Source organism: Manis pentadactyla, chromosome 4, assembly GCF_030020395.1.
Source record: "Manis pentadactyla isolate mManPen7 chromosome 4, mManPen7.hap1, whole genome shotgun sequence".
NCBI lineage: Eukaryota > Metazoa > Chordata > Mammalia > Pholidota > Manidae > Manis > Manis pentadactyla.
The window spans coordinates 175,599,577-175,624,316 of NC_080022.1; the positions used below are offsets into that span (position 1 = coordinate 175,599,577).

The 24,740-nt window shown below is 56.6% G+C and overlaps 1 protein-coding gene across 6 annotated transcripts; it reads left to right on the forward strand.

The window, feature by feature from the left end:
• Positions 1-3,726: 3,726 nt before the first annotated feature.
• Positions 3,727-24,008, forward strand: KCNH6 (potassium voltage-gated channel subfamily H member 6). Of its 6 annotated transcripts, XM_036899927.2 has the most exons (14): positions 3,729-4,017; positions 4,759-4,989; positions 9,997-10,158; positions 10,260-10,465; positions 13,069-13,494; positions 14,724-14,878; positions 15,038-15,123; positions 15,950-16,149; positions 16,319-16,571; positions 19,494-19,687; positions 21,170-21,254; positions 21,791-21,959; positions 22,643-22,829; positions 23,153-24,008. In XM_036899927.2, exons 1-14 carry the CDS (start codon positions 3,942-3,944, stop codon positions 23,435-23,437), a joined length of 2,715 nt encoding a protein of 904 aa, XP_036755822.2. In that variant the 5' UTR covers positions 3,729-3,941; the 3' UTR covers positions 23,438-24,008. The 6 variants fall into 6 exon arrangements, with proteins under 6 accessions (XP_036755824.2, XP_036755822.2, XP_036755821.2 ...); XM_036899926.2 differs by having other exon boundaries at positions 14,724-15,123; XM_036899929.2 differs by lacking the exon at positions 23,153-24,008 and having other exon boundaries at positions 3,727-4,017; positions 14,724-15,123; positions 21,174-21,254; positions 22,643-22,772.
• The last annotated feature ends 732 nt before the right edge of the window (positions 24,009-24,740 follow it).

Below are 24,740 nucleotides of genomic sequence, written 5' to 3' on the forward strand. Positions count from 1 at the left end.
GTTTGATAATCTGACCCTGGTCCAGCCTCAAACCCTACCCTAGGCTGCCCTGGGTCAGCCCCCAACCAAATGCAGTCTTAACCCCTGGCCCATCCATGACCTGGCTTAAACGAGCACAACACTGCTGCTGCGTGACCCTGTCTGTACCTGATGCAGCCTCAGTCAAGACCACAGCCCACACCCCAGCCACTGGTTCAGTTGCGTCCTTGTGCACCATTCATCTAGACTGCCAGGCTGGCATCTGAGCACAGGGTGGGCATCTTGCCTTCTGACCTTTGCACAGAGCCACTGCTGGGTGCTATGGTGTATAGAGGAGCTATCTCTGCCCATCTTCTCCTCCTCTTCTTTCCACCCCTCTTTCTCACCTTCCTTCCAGAGCAATGCCCTCACCTGTGGCTTGGAAGGTGGGTCCCTGAAGCTGACAGTGAAAGCCAGTGACAGTCATATCCTCTCTGATCACCACAGGGCACCCCAGGGCCTTCTCCCCAGTTCTACCTGCTCTACAAGACTCATGTGTCTTCCACAGAAAAAGACATAGATAAGATGATATTCCTAGGTCTGGAGCTGGAACCTAACAAGACCAAATTTAGGCAATGGGTACTGCTGGCCCTGAGATTTGTCATATTCCTGGTGACCCTACTGCTGGCCTGCAGGCTGCACTCCTTGGAGAAAAGGTCACTGGCCCAGGACACCAATGCACAGGACATCAGTTCACAGGACACCAGTGCATTCAAGACTCCAACCAATATCTACTTCTTGGGCATGGCCATAGAGCCTTACCAGGCTGCCAAAAGACAGTGGATCCTGCTGGGCATCTGCCTCATCCTGATGCTGTGCTCAATCAGCCTGACCATTTGGATTTTCACACAGCACAACAGGAAGCCTCCATGGATGAGAGCTGAATGGTGGGACTAGAAGCCAGTGTGCCTGGTGAGGCTGGGGACAGGAGGAGAATGGCCAAGCCAGAAAGGGATGGGGAGCTGGGGAGGAAACAGCTTTCATGCATAGTGTCCAGCTGCAATTGGGTGTAGATGTGGCAGATTTGGATACATGGGGGTTGCAATTGTATGTTTGTGAGCTCATGTATGTGAGGTAATGTACACAAGCAACTGACCCCATGTGATTCTGTGTATGCCCTGGGTTCCAGGCCAACCTCCTTCCCCTAGGGGTTCAGGAACCACAGTTTTAGTGACCCAGCCCCACTGTAATTCATTCCCAGAGCTGATTCTTCACACAGCTTTTGTTCTTCAAGACCCACTGTGGGGTGGGGCTGGGCTGGAGCTACGGTGCGCAAGGAGTGTATGCTCTGGTTAGAAACAAGACACTGCTTCAGTCCCCCTATAAAATGTATTCAAGTAGACCCAGACATTCCTGTACAAGCCACTAGTGCCCATTTCACACAGCACATTTCCTGAGCCCTGTCCTGTGTATATTAGCCCACACATTATTCTGCTGATCTTCTGGCCTGCTCTGTGTGGGGCTGCATAATCCAGCCCTAAAAAACTACTTGTCAGCCTCACAAACTGCCCCACAGCCCTCTCTGCCCCAATCCAGGCCCTCCCAAATGAAGACAGAGGTAGCTGGGCTCTGAGCCAGGCTTGATTAATGATTGACTTCTTTAATATTTAAACAGGGCTCATCTCCAGCTACTCCATTCCAGAGATGGCCTTGTTCAACACACTTACCTGCTGCCTGGCCTGTTGCCCTGGGGATCAAGCATAGGGCAAACAGCACCTTTTCAGGCTCACTTGGGTAGGGGTGAACTGTAGGAGGATATTTGGAAAATGAGTATCTAGGGACAAGCCTGGGAAGAAAGAGAGCGGGCCTCTGCTCCTACTCCTCTGGGCCCCTTCTTTCCAGCCTTGGTCTGCCTGTCATGGGGATTCCACACCCAATACATGGAGACTCACTGAGTTTGGACTGAGGCCCCAGGGACTCCTGGGGAGGCTGAGAATCAGTGCCCGTCAGAAATTAGGGGAATTTTGAGGGGAAGTGACATCATAGCCAGTAACCACAGAGAGGAGGCACCAGGGATGCAGCTGAGCTGGTGGGAGGGTGGCCAAAGGATGGGACTAGTTCTTTCTAGATGAAGGATCTGAGCCCAGGGGTTCAGGGAAAAGAGGGACTGGGCTGAGATCTCCATGGACACTACCTCTGCTCAGGTTTCAAGAGACGTTTCTGAGTTCTGGCTGAGCTCAAGCATTTCTTACTCGGGCCACAGGCCCCATAGCACCCTGGTTTGATATCTCTGTCACTGCTTCTTGCTGCGCTATAATGTCCTAATTTGTCCCCATGACTTGCTGTTAGTTCTGTAAGGGCAGAACACCCCTCAGGAGTGTGCCCCTGTGCCAGCACAGGTTATGGTAAGTAATGGGAACTTGTAAAATGTTTGAATAAGTAAGTAAATGAATGAATGTGTCCCCTGCTCAAGTCCCTCCTCAGAGCTCAGCATCCCACACACTGAGCCCATGAGAAATAGCTCCACCTTTCCTCCACAGCCAGCCTGCTCCCCCCCGTACAGGAACAGCCAGGACAACTTTGCTCCTCCCACCCAGGAGGCCACAGTTGTAGCCCTCCCATCTGCCAGCCACAGTGGACAACGAGGCCCCCATCAGGCATGTGGCTCTGTGTAGCAAAGGCATACCCAGCCCAGGACTCCAAGCCTCTCACCTGGACCAGCAAAAACCTCACTGAGCTGTCTTGTTCATCCTCCATCCCCTACCTGCCACTGTAAAGTTTCTTTCACCAGAGTATTTCCTTCATGTCTAACTGCTTAAGAACTTCGTTGTCATCAGTGAAATCTCGATGTTCAAAATGGCATCTAAGGGTCTCTATCAGTTCCCCTTTTCAGCAGCTTCAGCTCTCTCACTCCCTCGCTCAGCCTCTTTGCACTGATTCCACCACCAGCCTTTACCTATGGGACATACTGCATTTGAACGCTTGCCCTCCAAGGCCTGGCTCAGAACTGGTCATTGGACCCTCTGCAAAGCTCCAAGCCCACCGAGATGCTTCAGTGAACAGTGGTACTCTTCTCTCCCTCCTCTCCAAGAAGCCTCTTTCAATAAACCTCACCCATCCCCATCTGCTTCTTCTAGTGTAATCATTTTCAATCAGTACTCAGACACTTTTATCAGTGGTCATTTGCTAATAGGTGGTTTTAAATCTGTTCTCTCAAGCAATTCCAGTATGCTAAGAGCTTTCAGGCCTCTGAAGAAAGCACCTTATTGTATATTTCTTGTGCACTTTAGAATGTACTCCTACCCCATTCTACCAGAACAGGGTTCTGGATGGGCTTGCCACTAGGAGCTCTGCACGGGAAGTGGGGCTCAGCTGGAGAGCACTGGCAGGGGAGGGCAAGAGGTCTAACCATCCTACTGCAGGGTCAGGCCCCGCGGTAAGACCCGGAAAGGAACCTTCAGCAAAAGACCACCTGAAGCCTCTAACAACCCCGCTGCCACCTCTCAGCTCCCCAGCCCCGGGCCTGAGAGACTCCACCCGGAGGGTGTGAGAGGGGCTGGGGCTTCAGGCCCAGGGGACAGGAGCTCCTCAGAGAAGCCCAGCCCCATCCCGGCGCGGGACTCCCGCCCCGCCCCGCCCCGCCCCGCTCTCGAGGAGTCCGGGCCCCGCCCCTGCCCCGTCGGGTCCGGGAGAGATGCTCCCGCCGCGGGGACCCCGCCTGCTGCCGCCGTGCGGCGTCTTTCAGCACCGCGGCGAGGACAGCTCCGGGGCGGCGCGAGTGGGAGGAGGCGCGGGAGCGGCCGGCCGCGGAGGGCAGGGGAGGGCAGCGGAGAGTAGATTCCGGCGGGCGGGCGGGGCACGGAGCCCCGCGGCCCTCCCCGGGGGCGGCGCCCACCCGGAACCGGACGCAGCTGAGCCCGGGGGCAGGCTGGGACGCGGAGAGCCGGGCGCCGGTGCCTCCCGGCAAGGGCCGCGGCGGGAAGATGCCAGTCCGCAGGGGCCACGTCGCGCCCCAGAACACTTACCTGGACACCATCATCCGCAAGTTCGAGGGCCAGAGTGAGTGTGTGCGTTGGGGTGAGGGGACGACCTGCAGTCCTGGCTCGGCGGCAGGAGTGGCCGGACCCCGTTACTAACTTCGAATGTGGAAGGGTGGGCGGTCCCGGATGCTGAATGAAAAATCTGTGGCTTGGAAGACCCCCAACGCCTTCCGCTTCAGCGGGCCCCACTTACCTCAAGTGCCGCCCTCCCTTCGGGAGCACTCAGGACAGAGTGCAGCCCCTTTCTCTCCCCTGAGTTTTTTCTTAGCTCTCCTATTACTGACCCGCCTACCCCTTCTGACACCCCACTTCCTCCAGGGCTTTCCTTGACTCCCTCCGGTCCACTTCCTGACCCTACCACGCTGGTCTTTCTAGGATCTCTCCCCAGACCGGACCCCCATATAGTCACACCCCTGCTCTCACTTCCTGACCCCTTTCACTGCTTCCAGGAAGCCTCGGGCCTCCCTCCCACTTCACCGACCCCGTTATTTCCCACAGTCCGAAGGCCTGACCCGTCGCCCATTTCTCTGGTCACTGTCCTCCCCTCCCTCCTAACCACTCAGGAGTCCTGCATCCTCCCCCGATGACTGTGGCCTCCTTGGTCTCCCACCCTCCCCAGACCTCCCCCCTTCCTCATTCTGGTCACTGTTCTGCTCCACCTAGATCCCTCCCACTGCTGTCAAGAGCCCCTGTGATCTTTCCCTCCCTGCTGCCCAATCCTGGTGGCCATGGGCTTCCCACCTCCCACCTCCCACCTCAGGTCGTAAGTTCCTGATTGCCAATGCTCAGATGGAGAACTGCGCCATCATTTACTGCAACGATGGTTTCTGTGAACTCTTCGGCTACTCCCGAGTGGAGGTGATGCAGCGACCATGTACCTGCGACTTCCTCACAGGCCCCAACACCCCACGCAGTGCCATGTCCCGCCTGGCGCAGGCCCTGCTGGGGGCCGAGGAGTGCAAGGTGGACATCCTCTACTACCGCAAGGATGGTGAGGCTCCCTCAGGCCACAGGTTCTGCCGGGCAGGTTTGGCCCCTCTCTTATCTAGCCGGAGTGGCCATGGGGAGGGCACTGACCCAGGGACCAAAGGGCCTGGACAAATTCTGTCTCCTGTGTGGGCCTCAGTTTTCTCTAACATTAGTGCAAGCAATAGGCACTGGATGCATGACTTCTGAGGTCCTTTTCAGAGACCAGGGACCAGGCCAAGCCACCAACTGATCCTGGCCTCAGGCAGGGCCTCCCACTCCACTATCCCTCCCCAAGTCTCCAGGCTCCTGGCTGCCCACTCTGTCACTGTCAGCTCCAGCTGTCAGGCAGCTGGGATGGAAATTAACCTTTCCTCATCTCTGTCTGCTCCGGGGATTAGTGGAGGAATCACCCTTTCAAGGCCTCTGTGGCCAGGCAAGTTGTGGGGGCTGCTGACTTGGAAAGAGGGGTGACCTGGCTTACCCAGTTCCACCTACCCCAGGAGATAGGGTCTGGAGTTTGTCTTGACCTAGAGACTCAAGTTTACTGCAAGCAAAACAGAAGCGTAGGGCACAGGCTGAGGATAAAGAATTCTGCACGTCTTTAGGACCCCCACCCCATCCCTGGACCTCAGAGTCTCAGACCTCAGGTGGTGGGGCTGGGGGAGATGGGTGGAAACTAGGATCCTGAAAATCTCTTTGAAGTCACCTGGATCATGGCCCCCCAGTCTGGTTCTACATCAGAATTACCTGGAGTGTGTTTTCCAAAATACACCTTCCCTAGAGAGCGGCTGACTCAGACTGCTGCAGTGAGGCCCAAGCAGGTGTATCCCTGGTGGTTCAGATGTTCTGCCAAATTGCAGAACCATTGGTTTAGATAAATCCCTTCATTTCATGAATGAGGAAACTGAGGCCCAAGAAAAAAAGGGACTTGTCCAAGATCCTGTGGCTGGGGTCCAACCTGGGACTGGACCCCAACTCTCTGGTTTCTTCCCTCAGAGATGTCTGATCTGAGTAATTCCAAGAGGAGAGAAAGGACCCCCCACTGCCTCTGTGCTCAGAGGAGGGACTTCTGGGAAAGGAAGCCCCAGAAGAGGGCCCTTCCCAGGAAATACAGGCATAAGGATCATCTGAGTGCAGATAAAGGGCAGGCATCTTTGGATTGGGTCTGGAGGTGCTAAGAGCCAGAGATCAGAGGCCTGGTGTGTGCATGGAGCATGAGTGTAAGCATGAATGATAGCATGTGTGTGCATGCATGCATGTGTGTGTCTAAGGGCTGCCAGGGTGCTTCTTGGGCAGGTCCAGCTGTCTCTCTTGCTGCCCCCTGCTGCTGCCATGCCAGTGAATGCAAGGGTAGTGATTAGGGGACTAGGAAGAACCTAGATTAGTTTGGCAGCACTCACAGGGTTAATGAAGGCAGAATATTTTTAACAGCTGTGACCTCACCTCCTGACATCATTGCAGGGAGGAGGTGACAGTCAGGGGAGTGAGAAAGGTCCTGGGAAACAGAATAGGACACCAGGAAATGAGGGGGGACAAAAGGTCCTTCTCTGTCCCCCTCCTTGGCCCCAGATCTCTACCTGGATCCCAGAGGGGTGAGGGCTAATCCCAGACTTCTAAGGATGTCAGATCAGGGCTGTTAAGATCTCCTCAAAACTCTGCATGTGCTTTGGTAGGGGGCAGAGGTCAGAGCTACCGTGGCCCTCGGACATCAGGACCCAGGTTTTCGGAATGCTGCTGGGGCCCTCCAGCTATCAAAAGGGATGCCAGGGACCTAGTCTTGGAGGCTGGCCCTGAGTGAGAATGGAAAATTACCCACATACTGGGGGCCCATAAATCCCAGTCTGCCCCCATCCTCACCCTGAGCCCTACCTTGTCCTATAGAACAAGACTTTGACCACTGGGACCTGCCTAAAATTGGCCTGAAACCTGGAGAAGGGAGCTTTCTGGTCTGTATTATCCTACAAGAAGGATGTGGTACTCAGATAACTTACGTTCACCTTATTGTCCACCCTGATGACATGATTTTTTAAAATCATATCCACGTACACCTTATACTCCCACGGAGGGACTTGCTAATGGTGATTTCTTCCCTGTTCAGGTCAAATGTCCTGTCCCCACCTCTCCCCAGCTCCAGGGAGGTAGGAAGGGGTCCTGAACAGAACTCTAGCTGATTTATAATCCTCTTTTCCTTTAAAGGGGTAATCCACTGACAGTTCTCCATGTCAAGGTGGAAGGTCTGTGCCCATGTATCTCCACATTGTGCAGCTGGGCCAAGTCAAACTCAAAGAGGAGAGGGCACTTGGCCAAAAGTACCCCCTAAGACAGGGCTCAGAGACCCCTGAGAATCTGACTCTTCCATCTGCCTTTACTAGGAAAATTAAGAACCTGACAGATAGGAGGATTGGGGATGGCCACCAGACTAGAGCCAATGAGAGTCTGAAGGGAGGGATGGAGAGCTCTCTGCTTTTCCCCACCCTACCCCTGCCTCCACTGGGGGCCTCCAGAGGGGCTCTGCCCTGCCTACCTGTGCCAGGTCCTCTACTCTGCTGACTCAAAACCAGAGGATCCCCTAATCCCTAAACCAGACTAGAGAGCTCCAGATAAGGAGGTCAGGCCAAGGGCCGAGGTCATGGGCCCCAGTGTTTTCCTCATACTCACCCACGAATGCCAGAAACACCATGGAGGTGGCATGGGACAGCCACCTTCATAGTGGCAGCTTTTGGTAACACCACCTCCTCCCTGAGGGCCCACTGCAATCCTGGATAGAGTATGCACACACAGATAGGAGCAACAGACAGCAGGGAGGCTGCAGAGGAGGAGCGAGGGGCGGGGCAGGTGGGAGGGGAGGGAACGATGGAAAACTGAAGGAAGGAGCACATCCCAGAAGCCGGAAAGAGCAGAAAGGAAGTGTCCCAGAGGGCAGATGAGCCTGCTGCCCTTGGTCATGGAGGTGGGCCCTGGGAAGGGAGAACGAGGCAGAGGCTGTGGCTTCACATTCAGGGACAGGGCCAGGGCACAGGAGCACAGCCTCTCCTGGGCACAGCCTAGGGTGATAGACTCACCCACTTCTCATCACCCACACACAGTTACTTGTAAGCGAGGACAGCCTAAGGATGGGGGGAAGAATGCTCTGAACTTGTGCAAATCCTTATATCCCCCTGCCTCTGCCCACCCCACAGACAACAAGCATGAGGGTCTGACGTAGGATGCCATGCACAGCCCTGCTGCAGCCCTTAGGGCAATGATGGGCTTTAGTCTGTTCCCAGCCCAGCTTTCCAAAGACAGCATCTGTGGGTGGATACCACCACTCGAAGCCTGGGCCTTGGCAGCTTCCAGCAGCATAGAGAGTCTGGAGGCCTTGCCCCTCTACCCAGCTTTGCCCTCTCCCTGCGTCCTGCCAGGCTAAACCTCTGCAGTGCTGGAGAGAATGAGGACATAGTCTGGCCTTGGGCACAGTGTCTCAGGTCACTGGTGAAGGCAGCTTCCTGGTTAGGTCCTTGCAACACCCTGGGCTGACACAAGTGCCAGGCTCTGGCCTGGGAGGCAGAGCCTGCAGGCGCTAGGAGCCCAGTAATGGTCACAGAGGTAGGTGGGAGGCCTCTCCTCAGTGTGAATGTCTCCCCTGGGGCCCAGGCAGCAGCTGGCAGATGACTGCCTGGCCTGGGAGTCTGGGAATCTGATCCAGCAGATTCCCGTTTCGAGGGAGGATGGGGAGAGCTCAGCTGCACCCCAACACTTGGTGTGACGAAGCACCAAGGGAAGTGAGCATCACTGGGGAGTTAGGGGAAGTATGATTCCAGCGGACCCCAAAGTGGCAATACACCCAGTTGCTAGTCAGCCTCCCACCTACTCATTTACACACACATTCCTTCATTCACTCAATTAACACACAACACGACGGACAGTTGCTGGCTTCTGGTAAGTGGGACAGACCCAAGCTGCCCACAGGGAGGACAGCTCTGCCTTCTGATCTGCATGTTTATTGGAGGCCCCAGCCCCTTAGCATCCTACTTTGGGCCTGACACCCACCAGGAGTTTGAGTTGAGGGGCATGGGACCAATGGGTGCCATGGAGAGAGGCTTATAAAGCACCCACCTAGCCCCCAGTTTTCGCTTTGGTCCACCCACCTGTGGGCCAGGCGCGGTGGAGGGCGGGGTAAGGGGAGGTTGGTCCTGGAGCCGCGAGGAACAGGCGGACCAGCAGTGAGGTCTGGGCTGCTGAAAGGGTGCGGAGAGCAGCAGGAGGGGCCTCTCCGGCCCCCGCGCTGCCGTCTCCCTCTCCAGACCGCAGGCGACTGCCCTCCCTGCTCCCAGTCCCAGCACCTATTCCTTGGGACCCCAAGCTACCCCCAGGCCTGGAACAGCAGCCTGGGCCTCTCTGCCGTGTCCCCATCCCAGACAAGTCCCTTCCCCTCTCTAAGCTGTTGTGTGCTCAGAGCTCAGGGATCCCCACTCCAAGTCCCCTTCCAGCCCCGGCAAGTCGGATTCTCAGAAGCCCAGGATCTGCAGGACAGGGGTCTATGTCTGCCCCCTGAAGCCCCACTGGGTGCCACCACAGAGCTGGAGACCCAGTGGGCCAGCTGGCCCAGTGCTCACTGAGTCCCTTTCAGTGTCAGGGGATCAGGGCAACTTTGTGGAACAGGAGTAGAGTCACTGAACCCAGGGGGCAGAATGCCCAACCTCCCCTCCCCACTTAATCCACCCCCATCTGCTCAGCTTTAATTATAACAGAAGCAAACCTCAAGGTTAAACCCTGAGCTGAGGGCCAAGTGTGGACTTGGGCCTGATGCAACATTATCTCCTAATGAGCAGCTTAGCCGCTCTTCCCTCCTCTCTGCCCTATGGCTGGGGCACCTGCTGGACAGTATCACCCACCTCTGCCCAATAGTTCTGGTCGCTGTCCAGGCCTCCTCACCCCACGGCTGCCCTTAACTTGATCTTAGCCCAGCCCCTTCTCTAGCTTCCCTTGGGCCAGGTTACTGCAGTAAAACCCATTCTGTGACCCCCACCCCTGCCAATGATGTTTGCAGCCTCCAGCTTCCGCTGCCTGGTGGATGTGGTCCCTGTGAAGAATGAGGAAGGGGCTGTCATCATGTTCATCCTCAACTTTGAAGACCTCGCCCAGCTCCTGGCCAAGAGTGGGAGCCGCAGCCTGTCCCAGTGCCTGCTGTCCCAGAGCTTCCTGGGCTCTGGTGAGGTGGGGTGCAGGTGGCGGTGGGAGGGTGAGCGGGAGCCCCAGGTGGAGCAGCTGGTTCCCTGGCCCAGGCTTCTCTGACCTGGGCTCTGGTTTCAGAGGGCTCTCACAGCAGGCCAAGTGCACAGGGGCCTGGCACGGGCAGGGTCAAGTACAAGACCATCAGCCAGATCCCGCAGTTCACACTCAACTTTGTGGAGTTTAACCTGGAGAAGCACCGCTCGGGTTCCACCACAGAGATTGAGATCATCGCACCCCACAAAGTGGTGGAGCGGACCCAGAACGTCACCGAGAAGGTCACCCAGGTGCGGGCTGCAGGGCAGGGCAGACGGGGATGTGCCAGGCCTCACAGGCCCCATCTCAGGCCCTGGGCCTGGGCCCTTCCAGGGCCTGGGCTAGCAGAGGGAGCTAGTTTGTCTAGCCCTCTAGTGTCTGTGTATCAAGTGTGATACTTCAGACCCAAGGTCCTACCCCAGCTCTGCTCCTGCTCCTTGCCTTTGGGGTAACAGTCACCTCACCCACACACCACAGAGTCTGCCTTCAATCCAGGCAGAAGGTATGCAGTCTAACATCTTTAGCTCTTTGCACAGCTTCCTAGGGTTTGGGCCCAAAATGCCTTCCTCCCACTCTGTCCCTCCTGGGCCAGCCCAAGGCAAACTTCCCTGGGTCCTCTGTTTCAGCTGGCCCCACTGTTCCTTCTCCTTGGAGCCTAATGCTCCAGGCCCCCCACTACCTGAGGTTCAGGTGCCCAGCATCCTGCCACTGACTCACTCTGTGACCTTAGGCAAGGGCCTTTATCCCCTTCCTGGGCCCCCAGCTCTCATCTGCAGGAGAGAGCTAGACTGCGTGATCTCTGAGGACCCATTCGACATTGAATACTGCCAGCCCCAGAAGGCATCACAGGGCACCTAGGCCAGGTCTAAGCAAGGAGAGGCAGAGCATGGGTAGGGGCCTGCTCCCCACTTCCCCTGGGGCTTTGCCTTCCTGAGGGATGGAGCAGCTCTTTTTCCTCCCTGCCTGCTTTTACCTGAAACACAACTGAGCTATAGCAAATTGGGTGGAGACTCCCTGTGACACAGCCCTCACCGAGCACAAGAACTGTGGGGAAAGAAGGACCCCAGGTGGCAGGGCCAAGCCCTCAGAGGCCAGGTGCAGTGGCCCAACAGCCTGGCCTGCTCGCCACCGAGCTGCTCACCCCAGGGCCCTTGGGTGAGCAGCAGCAGTGCTGGGGGCTGCTGGACTGGAGAGCTGCCCATGAAGAGTGCTGGGCCTGGCTGGGCCCAGGGTCCCTGCACCCACCCACCTGCCTGCTCCTGTCCTGCTCCCTACCCCAGCTCCCCTTAGCTTTACTAACCCATCCCGTGTGGGCCTGAAGGTGGGCGAGGGGCCTGACAGAGAGCTCAGGAGAAGGAGCCAGCCCAGAGCAGGGAGGTCACCCAGGCCTCCACCAGGGCCTGGAGGGCTGTGACCCCCACATCTGAGTTCCCACATCCTGGGGGCCTTGCATCTCTGGTGACACTGGGAAGGACTGGCTTTACCAGAGAAGGGCCCTCATGCTGGCTCCAGAGGTGGGGGAGAATGGGGGTCTCTGTGGTGGGGGAGATGGCACCACTGTCTGGGGGCCCTGAGGAAGCAGACATTCTCCTTTTGCCCCCCTGCCCCCAGTTCCTGCATCCTTCATCCCACTCCCCAAGCTTTGCTATTTCATCTTCCGCTGGTCTTGAGCAGCTCGGAAAGGTGGGAGTGGCTGTGATGGCCCAGCCTTCAGAGCTCCTTCGGCCCCTGTTAGTTGAGCTCCCATGTGGACCAATGCTGGGCATATAAGGTGGCCTGCAGTTCAGTGGAGAATAACCACGTGGTCAGGGGTGTTTAAAAGGGATGGGGAAAATCGAAAAAGAGAGCCCAAGTTTTGCACAGTCAGAGGAGGCTTCCTCAGGAGGCAGAATAGGAGTGGAGGCCAGAAAAAGAAGGCTGAGCAAAAGGTCACTGCAGGGTAGGGGCACCGTGCCCCTCCTGGAGTTTGGATGGCAGATCAGGGGCCCTCTGGTTGAAACCAGCCCTTTGGTGGATCTTCCTTATTGCGACCCCATCTGTTAATGGATTTGGTTTGCAAGGTCAGAACCTTACATTGCAGATTTTCTTAACCCAGGGCCATGTACGGGGCCCTATCCAGGGGTGGTGGGGTCAGTGTGGCACCCCTTGGGCTCTGCCCTTGTTGGGGCAATGTCTGCCATAGGATGAACAGGGCAGAGGAATTCTCGTGTAGTGCCGCAGGCACCATCAAGATGCGCCATCTTTTAACATCACAGCCCCAGGGAGTTGGTTATCCTTTGTTACCCGATTCTACTGATGAGGGAACTAGGAATCACAGAGGTTATAAAACTTGCCCCTAGACAGACAGATAACATTATCAGATCCTTTAGGAATGAAGAAGCTATTCTGGGGATGACTTCTTCCCCTCAGAACCCTGGACCGCTGGGAACCTTACAAACCCACGGGAGAGGTTTGACCTCCCAGCCACCCTCTCAGTCTGGGCTCCTCTCTGGAACATGCCCACAGACAACCCTGAGCTGGGCCCTCTCTGGGTCCCCTCCCCCAGCCCTGTCTCACCCACCCCAGGGCGGCCTGTTTCTGAGGGAGTTTGTGAGCTTCAAACTTGAGGGCCAGAACCGCCTTCCTTGTCCTGTGCGCACCCACCCTTCACTTCCTTCCAACACACCTGCCCCTATGAACTTGCCTCCTCATACATGCCCACCCCACCTTTGCTCATCGCCCTGCCCTCCACAGCCCTTGTCACCCACCCTCTCCCATGCTCCCCTCCTAGGCCTCAGCCCTATGCCTTAAGCCGTCCCATCTGTCTCCCCAGCAGTGGCTGCCCCATTGACCACCCCGTGGCCCCCACCCGCAGGTCCTGTCCCTGAGCGCGGACGTGCTGCCGGAGTATAAACTACAGGCCCCGCGCATCCACCGTGGGACCCTCCTGCACTACAGCCCCTTCAAGGCCGTGTGGGACTGGCTCATCCTGCTGCTGGTCATCTATACGGCTGTCTTCACACCCTACTCGGCTGCCTTCTTGCTCAATGATCAGGACGAGTCCCGGCGCGGGGACTGCAGCTACACCTGCAGCCCGCTCACCGTCGTGGACCTCATCGTGGACATCATGTTCGTTGTGGACATTGTCATCAACTTCCGCACCACCTATGTCAACACCAACGATGAGGTGGTCAGCCATCCCCGCCGCATCGCCGTCCACTACTTCAAGGGCTGGTTCCTCATAGACATGGTGGCTGCCATCCCCTTTGACCTGCTCATCTTCCGCACCGGCTCTGATGAGGTGAGCAAGCCCCGTTCAGGCCAACCCCTGTGTCCCAGCCCTGGGGCCTCCCAGCCACACAGCCCTGGGTGCAGAGAGTGCCTGGCACTGGGCATCTTTGCCAAAGCAAGTGGAGGTGGAAAGGGGGCCTCAGGCATCTGCCATCTCCCAGCCCTGGATGAGGACCAGCCAAGGCTGTGCCCTAGGCCTGGGAAATCTTTGTGCTCAGCAACTCGGCTCCTTCTGGGATGGACATTCCTGTAGTACCAGCCCCTCAGGCTGATTTCTAATCCACTTACCCTGGGGTTAGAAAGGGAATCCCCAGGCTGCTCCTGCAAGGCTGCCTGGCCCCCTTCCCACCCTCCAGCCCCTCCACCCTGCTTCCCATCTCTGACACAGGGCACTTTCAAGCTCTCACAGCTTTTAGTCCCACTAGAAGGGCTTTTGCTGCACCTCCTCGGGATCAGCTGTCCACTCAGAGCAGCTATGCCTTTTGTGCTCCAGTCGCCCCCCAGCTGGCCTGTCCACTAGGGGTTGCCGTCGTGACCTCCTGCTCCCCTGCCAGCAGATCTACCCCCAAATCCTCTCCCTTCCCCTCCATCCCCACTGCCCCTGCCTGGACACTGAGTGTTTTTACCCACCTCTGCTCCAGCCCCACACCTGCCAGGCTCCCCTGCTCCACCCAGAAGCCAGAGTGAGTTTCAGATCACGTATCTGACCCTCTCCTCAGAACCTTCAGTGGCCCCACAGTGGGTTAGAATAAAAGCCACGCTCTTTGTGGACCCCCAGGCCTCTGGAGCCATCCCTGCCCACCTTCCAGGCCAATTCCTCACTCTGCTCCAGGCTGCAGCACCACGTTTTGTTGCCATTTCACACCTCCTTGCCTTTGCTCATGCTGCTCCCTTTTCCTCTCCCTTCTGTTTGCCTGGAGCCTCAGCTTCGTCTCTCGGGACTCAGCTCATGCATCACCTCCTCTATGAAGCCTCCCCTGTCCTGTCTGCAGACTTGACTTCCCCTTCCTCTGTGCTCCCCTGAACTTCTGTCCTAACCATTAACAGTTTTGAGCTTTAAGCTGAGAGCTCCTTAAGGTCACACACTGTGCCTACTGCCAAGAGCCTGGCCCAGACTAGGTGCTCCACAAGTGTTGGTTGAGTGACTGTGTGACCCTAGGCTCGAGTGGAAGAATGCAGTCCTCAGTGCGGCTGTTCAAGGTGACCCCCGGTCCCATGGCCCCCTCCCTGCCCTTGCAGACCACGACCCTGATCGGGCTGCTGAAGACTGCCAGGCTGCTGCGGCTGGTGCGTGTGGCCCGGAAGCTGGACCGCTACTCCGAGTACGGAGCGGCCGTGCTCTTCCTGCTGATGTGCACCTTTGCACTCATCGCGCACTGGCTGGCCTGCATCTGGTATGCCATTGGCAATGTGGAGAGGCCCTACCTGGAGCCCAAGATCGGCTGGCTGGATAGCCTGGGTGTGCAGCTTGGCAAGCACTACAATGGCAGCAACCCAGCCTCAGGCCCTTCAGTGCAGGACAAGTATGTCACCGCGCTCTACTTCACCTTCAGCAGCCTCACCAGCGTGGGCTTCGGCAACGTCTCACCCAACACCAACTCTGAGAAGGTCTTCTCTATCTGCGTCATGCTCATTGGCTGTGAGTGCCACCTTATGCCCCAGGCCTTACCCATGGAATTCGATTTTCAGTTTTGTGGTGTGATATAACATAATAATAACAATGTGCATGATAGGCAGACTGTAAGCATGATGCACAAATTTTGCATGCGTACACCAACTATACACAGAGTTTGCCACCTTACAGCCCTTGCGATGTGCTAGGCACCAGGACCATCTGTTATTAGTGAAGGCCGTATTATTAGCCCAATTTTGACCGAGAAACCAGAGGTCTTGTTGTACAAACCAAGAAACTTGCCAGGGGCTGTAGAGAAACCCAGTTCCATCCCAGAAGGGCCAGTTCCCAGGGTTGTGTGTGCTCTCAGGCCCTGCACTGTGCTGCCTGCTCCTCAAGAAACCGGATCTAGGAACACAAGAGGCAGTGTGGAACTTTACACGCAGATGAAGTTGTCATGTTCAGAGTATTTAGAGATGTGAAAGCCCAGAAAAACAAAAACAAGGGGAAAAAATGGGTGAAAACAAGAGACCAAGAGTTTTCCCTTTATTTTTACAACTTAAAGAAGAAAACAAATCTGAACTAAAAAAGTCCATTGCCCTAGTTCTCAGGAGGTTGGCTGCTGGGCACAGGATGATGCCGAGAGGCATAGGCAGAGGAGGGGCACAAGAAGCCCTGGGGCCTTTTCCCCACTTGCCCTGCCCCTTCTGGGCCCTCCTGACTTTGGCCTGGACAGAGGGTCCCAGACTGTGGGGGCTCCCAGGGAGAGGGAGGCCTGGAGGGGGCTCTGGGGTGGTGTGGCCTGGTGGGGATGCAGAGGGGCTCACTCCCTGGACCCCCGCCCCCACCCCAGCCCTCATGTACGCCAGCATCTTTGGCAACGTGTCCGCCATCATCCAGCGCCTGTACTCAGGCACCGCGCGCTACCACACCCAGATGCTGCGTGTCAAGGAGTTCATCCGCTTCCACCAGATCCCCAACCCGCTGCGGCAGCGCCTCGAAGAGTACTTCCAGCACGCCTGGTCCTACACCAACGGCATCGACATGAACGCGGTGAGTCCCTGCCGCCGTGCCCGGGGTGGGACGAGCGGCCCAGCACAAGTTCCAGGTCTGGCTAACGCTCCGGGGGAGGCCCAGGGCGCCGCACAGGGCGCCGCCAGAGCCTTCTCCACCCGCTCCCCACGCCGCGCCCCTCTGGACGCGGCCGCCACCTCACACACAGGTGCTGAAGGGCTTCCCCGAGTGCCTGCAGGCCGACATCTGCCTGCACCTGCACCGTTCGCTGCTGCAGCACTGCCCTGCCTTCCACGGTGCCAGCAAGGGCTGCCTGCGCGCGCTCGCTGTCAAGTTCAAGACCACGCACGCCCCGCCCGGGGACACACTGGTGCACCTTGGCGACGTGCTCTCCACGCTCTACTTCATCTCCCGTGGCTCCATCGAGATCCTGCGCAACGACGTGGTGGTGGCCATCCTAGGTGGGTCGGGTGGGGAGGGCCGGGCGGGAGCAGGTGGTGTGGTGGGAGCAGAGATGTGCTGCCTGGACCACTGCATTCCTGATGGTGGTGGCATCTTCTCTTACTGACCTGCCACGTGCCTGGGAGAGCTTTATACCCAGCTCACTGAATCCTTAAAACAAACCTCTGCCACAGGACCCATTTTCCCGTTAGGGAAATTGAGGTTCAGAGAGGGCATGTGGTAAGTGGCCAGACATGACTCAGAGGTCCAGACAGCCTCCTACCTTCTTCCACTCTTGGGGAGCTCAGGGTAGGGTTTGTTTTGGGGGGAGCCCCCAGTCTCATTCAACGCAGCTGCAAGGATGGCTGGGCATTTTGGAGGAAGGATATGAGCGCTGTGCTGGGGTCTGATTTGGGGCACACCCAGCTTCTGCTGCTTACCAGCCATGTGACATTGGGCAGGTCACATCACCTCTCTGAGGCAATTCTCACCATCCTTGCTTTCCCCCTGAATTCAGCCCACCCCAAGTCCCTGATCAGGATGCCAGCCTCGCCGTCCATTGGTCTCCTTGGCTGGGCTCTCCTCCAAGCCACTGGACAGGCCCTCTCAGGCTTCTCTGCACAGTCCTCTCCCTCCAGCCTGCCCTCAACCGGTGTTCACCAAGTGTGGTGCTCTGCTGTCCTTACGCTGCCCCCTCACCTGGGCCAGCTCCTCAATCCCACGATCTCAGCCTCACCTATGCCAAAAGAACCCCCCAGAGCTCTCCTTAAACCAGAATATTCCATTTCTTCCTGGGTATGGCCACCCTTATATTCACAGGCCTACCAAAAAACTTATCTCAATCTGAAATCATCTTCCCTGAAAAGTAGCTCCTTCAGAATCCCCATTGCTGAACCATACATTGCCTCAACCAGAGACCTGGGAGTCAACCAAGGGAGCAGCCTTCTCCTTTCCTGCCCCAGCCTCCCCATCCAGGCAGCCACAGAGCCCTGTCTATCCCCCTCCTTAAAACCTTTCTGTCCCACACTTGTCTCCTTGACCCTGCCTGAACCTAGCTGTCATCATGTCCTTCCTGGGCTGCTGTCAGGAGCTCCTTTGCCATGTCCCTGCATCTGATCTGCCCCCATACTCTATCTTTATACCTTCTGCCTGGGACCTAAAGTCACAACTGTGCATACTCCTCTTCTGCTCAAGATTCTTGCATGGCTTCCTATCACCCACAGGACAAATGTAAACCCTGTGTATGGCATGTACAGTCCTCCCCAGTCCAGCTATTCCAAGTCCAGCCATCCTCCCCTGGCACTTCATGCTCCAGCCACACAAACTACTTACTGTTCTCCAAACCTGCCCGTCTTATCATACCTCTGTGCCTTTGCACATGCTGCCACTCTGCTCAGAGCACCTACCTTGCACCCCTGCCTGACAGACCCTGGTCACCCTTCAAGGCTAAGCTCAAGCACAGGCTCCTCTATGAGACTTCATCACACTCCCAGCCTAACTTAGAAGTGCCATCCTCCTGGGAAGGATAATCATTATTATTAATAATTAAGAAGCCAGTCTAATTTAAGTTTCAGTTAGAGACATTGAAATCCTCTCATTTTGCCCTGAGTGGAAATGCACATTAGATCATAATCCTTCATCTACTAGAAAGCCATCACTTCATAATGTTGCCCAGATTTCGATCTTCTGGGTGTGACCCTGGATATGACCCTGGCAAGTCCCTTCCCTTGCCAGGCCCTATGCCCCACCTCTGTGAATGGCCTTTGATCCTGTGGAGATGTGTCCTGGCCTCTACCCATCACTGTGTAAAATATTAGTGCCCCTGGTGCCATATCGCCCAGCTTGGGGAGCTGACTTTCCCATGTGGAGTGGACCTCAAAGCAATCCTGGTCCTCAAAGCCCTGACTGTAGCCCTGGCCACATCCTCCCCCATTCTTACAACCCAGCCCCTACTTCACTCATCTGTAGGCCCCCACCTCCCTGCCCTCAGCCACTTCTGGGGAGATGAGCCTCTCCTGCCTCCATGGCTCCCCCAGCTCTTGGCTCCCCTCTGTTGTAATGCTCTGTAGGTCATCTGTAAACAGTTAGATTATACTCCTGTCTTGTGGGGACTTTGGGAGGCTCTTTGTGGGTGGAGGTGTACACCCTGCGGCCCACACAGAGCCTGGCACCACAAGGCCCCCAAACCCTCGCCACATGCCCTGAGGATCCATCCCACGTCCACCCTATGACACCTGTCCCTCCCAGTGCCTTGTGTCAACCTCTCTGGTGCCTCTTGCTATTTGAGGCACTTGCTCAAGTATCCCTTCAGTTCCTCTGGACAGCCAGCGGGGTAGGCAAGGCAGGCATGGGTACAGCCATTTTAGAGATGAGGACTCAGGCCCAGAGAGGGGAAGTGACCTCCCCAGGCTTCCTCTGTGAGGGCTGTACTGGTTACCTGGCCTGCGACGGGGAGTGGGAACACAAGGAGACATAAGCCCAGCCCTGCCCTGGGGAAGCTGGGTGCTCCTAGCCCTGGGGTCCCTGCACTCGTACAGACTGCAGCGGGCTGAGGAGAGAGGAAGAGGTTGAGCAGGGGCCCTTGGTGTCTTACTGCCCACTGTCCCCTGGTGGGGAGTAGGAGCAGTGGCCAGGAATGGTGCAAATGGGAGTGGTGATTCTGAGGGGCCTGGAGACAGCAGGAGGACCCATGTCCTTGGGGTGACGGAGGGGTCTCTGCAGAGCTCAGAGGACAAGGGGAGGGCAGGTTTCCCACTCAACCCTCCCCACCCCAAGCCAGCACATCCAGCTTTGTCCCCAGAGCTTGATCCTGAGCCTGAGGATCCAGTCTGGTGGGATCCCTGAAATGGGAGAGAAGTCAGAGTCAAGGGGCCCCCAGGGAGGCGCTCAGAGGAGAGCTTGGAACCAGGCCTTAGAGAGATCCCCACTCCTCTGGCTGGCAGGAAAGAATGACATCTTTGGGGAGCCCGTTAGCCTCCATGCCCAGCCTGGCAAGTCGAATGCGGATGTGCGGGCCCTGACCTACTGTGACCTGCACAAGATCCAGCGGGCAGACCTGCTGGAGGTGCTGGACATGTACCCCGCTTTTGCAGACAGCTTCTGGAGTAAGCTGGAAGTCACCTTCAACCTGCGGGATGTGAGTTGGGGCTGGCTGGGCTGGGGTGGTTGGTGGCCCTTGGCCAGCTGCTACTGGGCTGAGAGCTTGGCCTGCCTGGCCTGAGGGGACCCATCTGACCCTCTCCCTTTCAATCCCATCCTGCAGCTTTTGCCATATCTTCTGTGCCTACCGTGGCCCACATAATGCTAAGTATGATGATAGCTATCAATTGTTGAGCACTTTTATATGATCTCATTTTGCCTTCTTGCAAATGGTGTTATTTACTCCCATTTTCCAGATGACGAAACTGAGGGTCAGAGAGGATAAATAACCAAAGCCATACTGCCATTAGTAAGTCATATAGCCAGTGGCAGAGCCAAAACGTGGACTCAAGTTTGTACGACGCCATAGAGTCGAGGCTTTTTCTTCCACGTGGTATCAAGCTGAAAGGGAGGGTGTCTGCTGCCCAGGGGCTCACAGTGCCAGGTCCCAGGGGTGTAAACAGGCGATAGAGTGGCCTCTCCTCTCGAGCTTATCACTCAGTGGAGGAGATTACAACAACCAGGAAAAATAAAGAGCCATATAGTTAAATAACCAAGGAAGTCACGAGGGTGTGTGGGGAGACCAGATTTCTGTAGAGCCCAGGGTTGCCAAGGAGCGAGACAGCCAGTACAGACTGGAAGTGTCCATAGGGGCTGAGTGGGGGAGGGGGGCTGGAATCAGCCAGTGGGAGGGAGGGGCAGGGGCACACGGCGGAAGCAAATGGTGGCTGAGACCGACACTGAGTCCCCCACCCCCAGCCTCAGGAGGAGGGGCTCCACTGGCCTAGGCCCAGCCCAGCTTCTGGGGGTTGGTGCTGAGGCAGGCTCTCTTGTTGTGGACAGCCCTCCCATCCGGTCCCCTCTGCTGTTCTCCTCCGTCCCCATGCTCTCCCCTTCCCACCTGATCTGTCTAGGAGACATTTTGTAAGGACCCTGCCTTGGGGGGCCCAGCCACAAGGAGCCTAGGTGGCCCAAGTACTGGGTGACACCAGGGCAGGAGGGCTGTGGTCCCTGTAGCCTGGGGCACCTGCCGCCCCTGGGTGCCTCAAAGTCTCCTGGTGCCAAGAGGGAGGGCTGCCAAGGCACTGCTGAGTTCATCTCCTGAATGGATTGGGGGTTCCAGACCGAGGCTCCTTGGAGCAATCTCCCCCATTAGCCCATGCTGAGGGCGGGAGCCCCAGGGCATTCAGGGGAGGCAGGACCAGGGGAACAGCTCCTCTGCCTCCTGCCCCCAGACCTTGCTGCTCAAGGCGGCCTCTGTAGGGGTCTGAGTGAATCCAAGCACCTGTTCCTCTCTGCCCACCCATGCAGGAGAGAACCCGCAGGAAGCTGCTTGGAGCATCACTAGGGAGCCCAAGCACCTTTCACCATTTTCTCAACTAGTTGTCGCAAGGGCCGTGGGGGTCACAGGGCAGGGGAGAACAAAGAGGCCCTGTCCCAGCTTTGGTCCCTTTGACCTGATGCTCTTGTTCCCCACAAGGCAGGTGTGGGTCTCAAGGCATCTCCCCAGCAGGATCCAGGCAGCCAGAACCACCAGGGCTTCTTCCTCAGTGACAACCAGTCAGGTGAGCAAAGCCAACCCTCAGCAGTGTCTGCCCACCTCATCCGGAAGCTCCTGCCCAGCCTCCTGCCCCTTCTTAGGTCCTTCCCATCCAACCTCCCCTCACTGAGTGGACAGGGGCTCCCTCCTTACGCTCAGTGCCAGAGGCCCCTGCCCCCTTCCTCCCCCGGTGTCCTCAGAGCCTGAGGGAGGGCTGCCCCCAGGGGTGGATATTAGCCAGCCTCCTGGGGCTCCGCATCAAGGTAGCAGGGGACCTGCTGGGCTGCAGCTTCCTGGACAGCAAGGCTAGGTCTGGGCCCTCCTACCCAGAACCCCCAAGCTAGGGCCCAGCCCCTTTCCCAGGGCTACACCCTTCTGGGTCCTGGCAGCCAGATCTCCGTGGGGGCAGGACTTCGTACTCCAGGGCACCCAGGTAAGGAGTTCCACTTTGCCCACCCTGTGTCCCGTGGCAGGCAGGGGAGGGGCATTGGCTCTGCTCCAGAAGGTCAGACCTGTGGGGTCAGCTAGACCGAAGCTCAGGCTTCCCTTTCCCTCCTGCAGCTGCCGCCCCTTCCCAGAGCATCTCAGGTGCATCTGGCCTCTGGCCTGAGTTGCTGCAGCAAGTGCCCCCAAGGCCAAGGCAGAGCCCCCCAAACCCTCAGGGAGACCCCGACTACTGGCCTCAGGAGTTAGGCTCCAGGCTAGAGCAGCTCCAGGCTCAAATGAACAGGTGAGTGCCCTTTGAGCCAGGGATGGGGTGGCTGCAGAGGGCAGGCCCAGTGGAGGGCTAGGGATGAGTGCCCCCACCTGGTGGCTTAGCTACATCGCTGGGTGCCCTGTGGGTTTTAGAGTGGTGAGCCCGTTAGCTGCAACCCCCTCCCCATCGCTACTACTAAGCATGCTGCCTTGGATGGCTTGTCCCAGCAAACCCAGGCATGTCAAGCAGGCCTTCTTGGGGGAGGGGTGTGATCTCCTCTGGACAAAAATTCCATGAGCCTTTGGAAACAGGGTGTAGCCTGTGGATGGCAGAGTGTGGTGGCAGATTGAGGGCTTCAGGGTTCAAATTCTGACTGCAATTTACCAGCAGGAGTGTGGGCAAGTTACCTAACTACTCTGAGCCTCAGTTTGTCCTTTCATGAAATGGGGATAATCAGATGATCCATATCAAAGCCTCCTTATGAGGATTAGATGTGTACAGGGGTGCCTGGTCACTGTTATTACATGAGTCAGGAATGTGAGGGGAATTTGGGCAAGGGTTGTAGACTGTAGTGGGGATATAGCTACAGGCAGGTCTGGGCTATTCAGCAGGAAGAGCATTCAGGCTACAGAATTGAGAGCTGGTCCCAGGACCTGAGCTGTTCTCACCAACCCTGACTCTGACCCTGACTTTGACTGTGGGGTTCTGTCTGTCAGGCTGGAGTCCCGCATGTCCTCAGACCTCAGCCGTATCCTGCAGCTCCTTCAGCAGCCCCTGCCTCAGGGTCACACTGGCTACATTCTGGAAGCCCCTGCTTCCAATGACCTGGCCTTGTTTCCTGCAGCCTCAACAACTCAGAGTCCAGGAACTAGGCTGCCCCAGGGCAGTCTGCCTCCTGCACAGGTGAGCAGGTGAGGGGATTCCCGGGCTGGGGGCCTTCCTGGAGACAGCTGTGTCTCTTCCTCCACCCCCAACTTGGTCTCAGTGTGGAATCAGGTTCAGGGCCTCTGTGGCCTGAGAACAGCTGTGGTCTCTGCTGCCCTCTTTTACGGTCTGAGTTGTGACAGGCAGCCTGGACAGGTAGTGGCAAAGCCCAGATTGTGACCACAGACCCCACAGCTGGGGCAAGGGCAATAGGGCGCTTGTCAGTTCCCATCCCCAAAGTCAGGGTGGCCTGGGTGCAGGGTTCCCCGCACTGCATGCCTCCCTCTTTCTCACCCCCTCAGACCGCAAGCTGTGGTGACTTGGATGAATGTAGGCCGAAGCCTAGGAACTCCTCCTCCGGGTCACCTCACCTGGTCAAGGCAATGGATAAAACTCTGACATTATCTTCAGAAATGGAGCAGCCTGAGGGGCTCCTGTCACCCCTGAGCTCCTCTCTGCATCCCCTGGAGGTACAGGGACTTCTCTGTGGTCCCCACTTTCCCTCCCTCCCTGAACACCTTGGCTCAGTCCCCAAGCAGCTGGTGTTCCAGAGACATGGCTCGGATCCTGGATTTGCAGGGAGTTAGAACCAGTGAAGCCCCAAATAAAAGATACCATGAGGGGATTGAAGGTGGCTGAGGGGAGAGTTAAGGATTTGGGGGAGGCGGACAGCTGCCATAATGGGCGTCCGAAAACAATTCTCCTAGAGTAGCTACAAACTGCCAACCCAGGTGGCCCAGATGGCACAGGTGGAGAGGCTCAGGACTTTTCCCAGCCGCCTCCAGGGCTGTTTAGACAGCAGGCCTGGTACAGGGTGGGTGAACCTCAGGCGTGGAGGTAACTTACAGAGCAGAGGGAGGGGTCAGTGAAAAGAGACGTTTCTGATCTTGTGTGTGACAACATTGCTGTGGGCTGGGTGTAGTCACCTCCCGCCTCAGAACTATACACCGCCTCATTGCCCAGCACCCAAGGTTGCTCAGACCTCCTGCTGAGAGCCTGGGAACTGGCTGGAGCTGAAAACATCCTCTATAGTGGGCACATCAGAGCACCAAGCTCTGTCATTCCCCCACTCATGCCACCCCTGATGGTTCTGTGATGACCTTAGGGACCATAAAGGCAGTGGAGTGTTTTACAGCTAATAAAGTCTGCACATTTCATGTTGGGTTGGGTGTGTAATTTACCTGAAGGTCATCAGGTCCTTGGCTGGGCTGTGACTCCAACAGCTATGTTCTTCTCCATGTTCTCCTCATGAGCAGTGTTTTGGGGACCTGAGGTTGGCTCTGCTGGGCTCAGAAGCCCCTGGAACATAGGACTCTCAGCCAGGTTGGGTGAAGGGAAACCGGGAGGTGCTCACTTGGTGGCCAACAGGAATCATGACAACAGCCAACACTTCCATAGCATTCCCTGGGCCAGGCATCTGCTGATTACTCTGTAGATATTAGTTCATCTATTCCTCACAACAACCATATGGGGTCAGTATTATCCCCATTCGAGAATGTGGGGTCAGAACCAGAGAGAGACTAAGAAACTTGCCCAAGCATGAGGGGCATTTCTGGGGTGCTGGTACTTTTCATATTTCATGATCTAGGTTATATGTGGTTATGTATAACTGCTTATATGTAGAAAATGTGAAAGTGTGTACACTTCTAACTGTAAATTATACTTTGATTTTTTAAAAAAACATCTTGTCCAACAATACAGGAAAAAGAGGACATAATTTCAACCCAGATAGCTGGCTTGAGAACATGTGCAGTTAACCAGTCCACTGAAACAGGCTATGGTCCAAAAAGTTCCTGGTCTCTGATCTTCAGTCCTTTTCCAGTATTCCCTAAAAGAATTTTTTTTATTGAAGTGTCATTGATATGTAATCTTATATTGGTTTCAAGTATA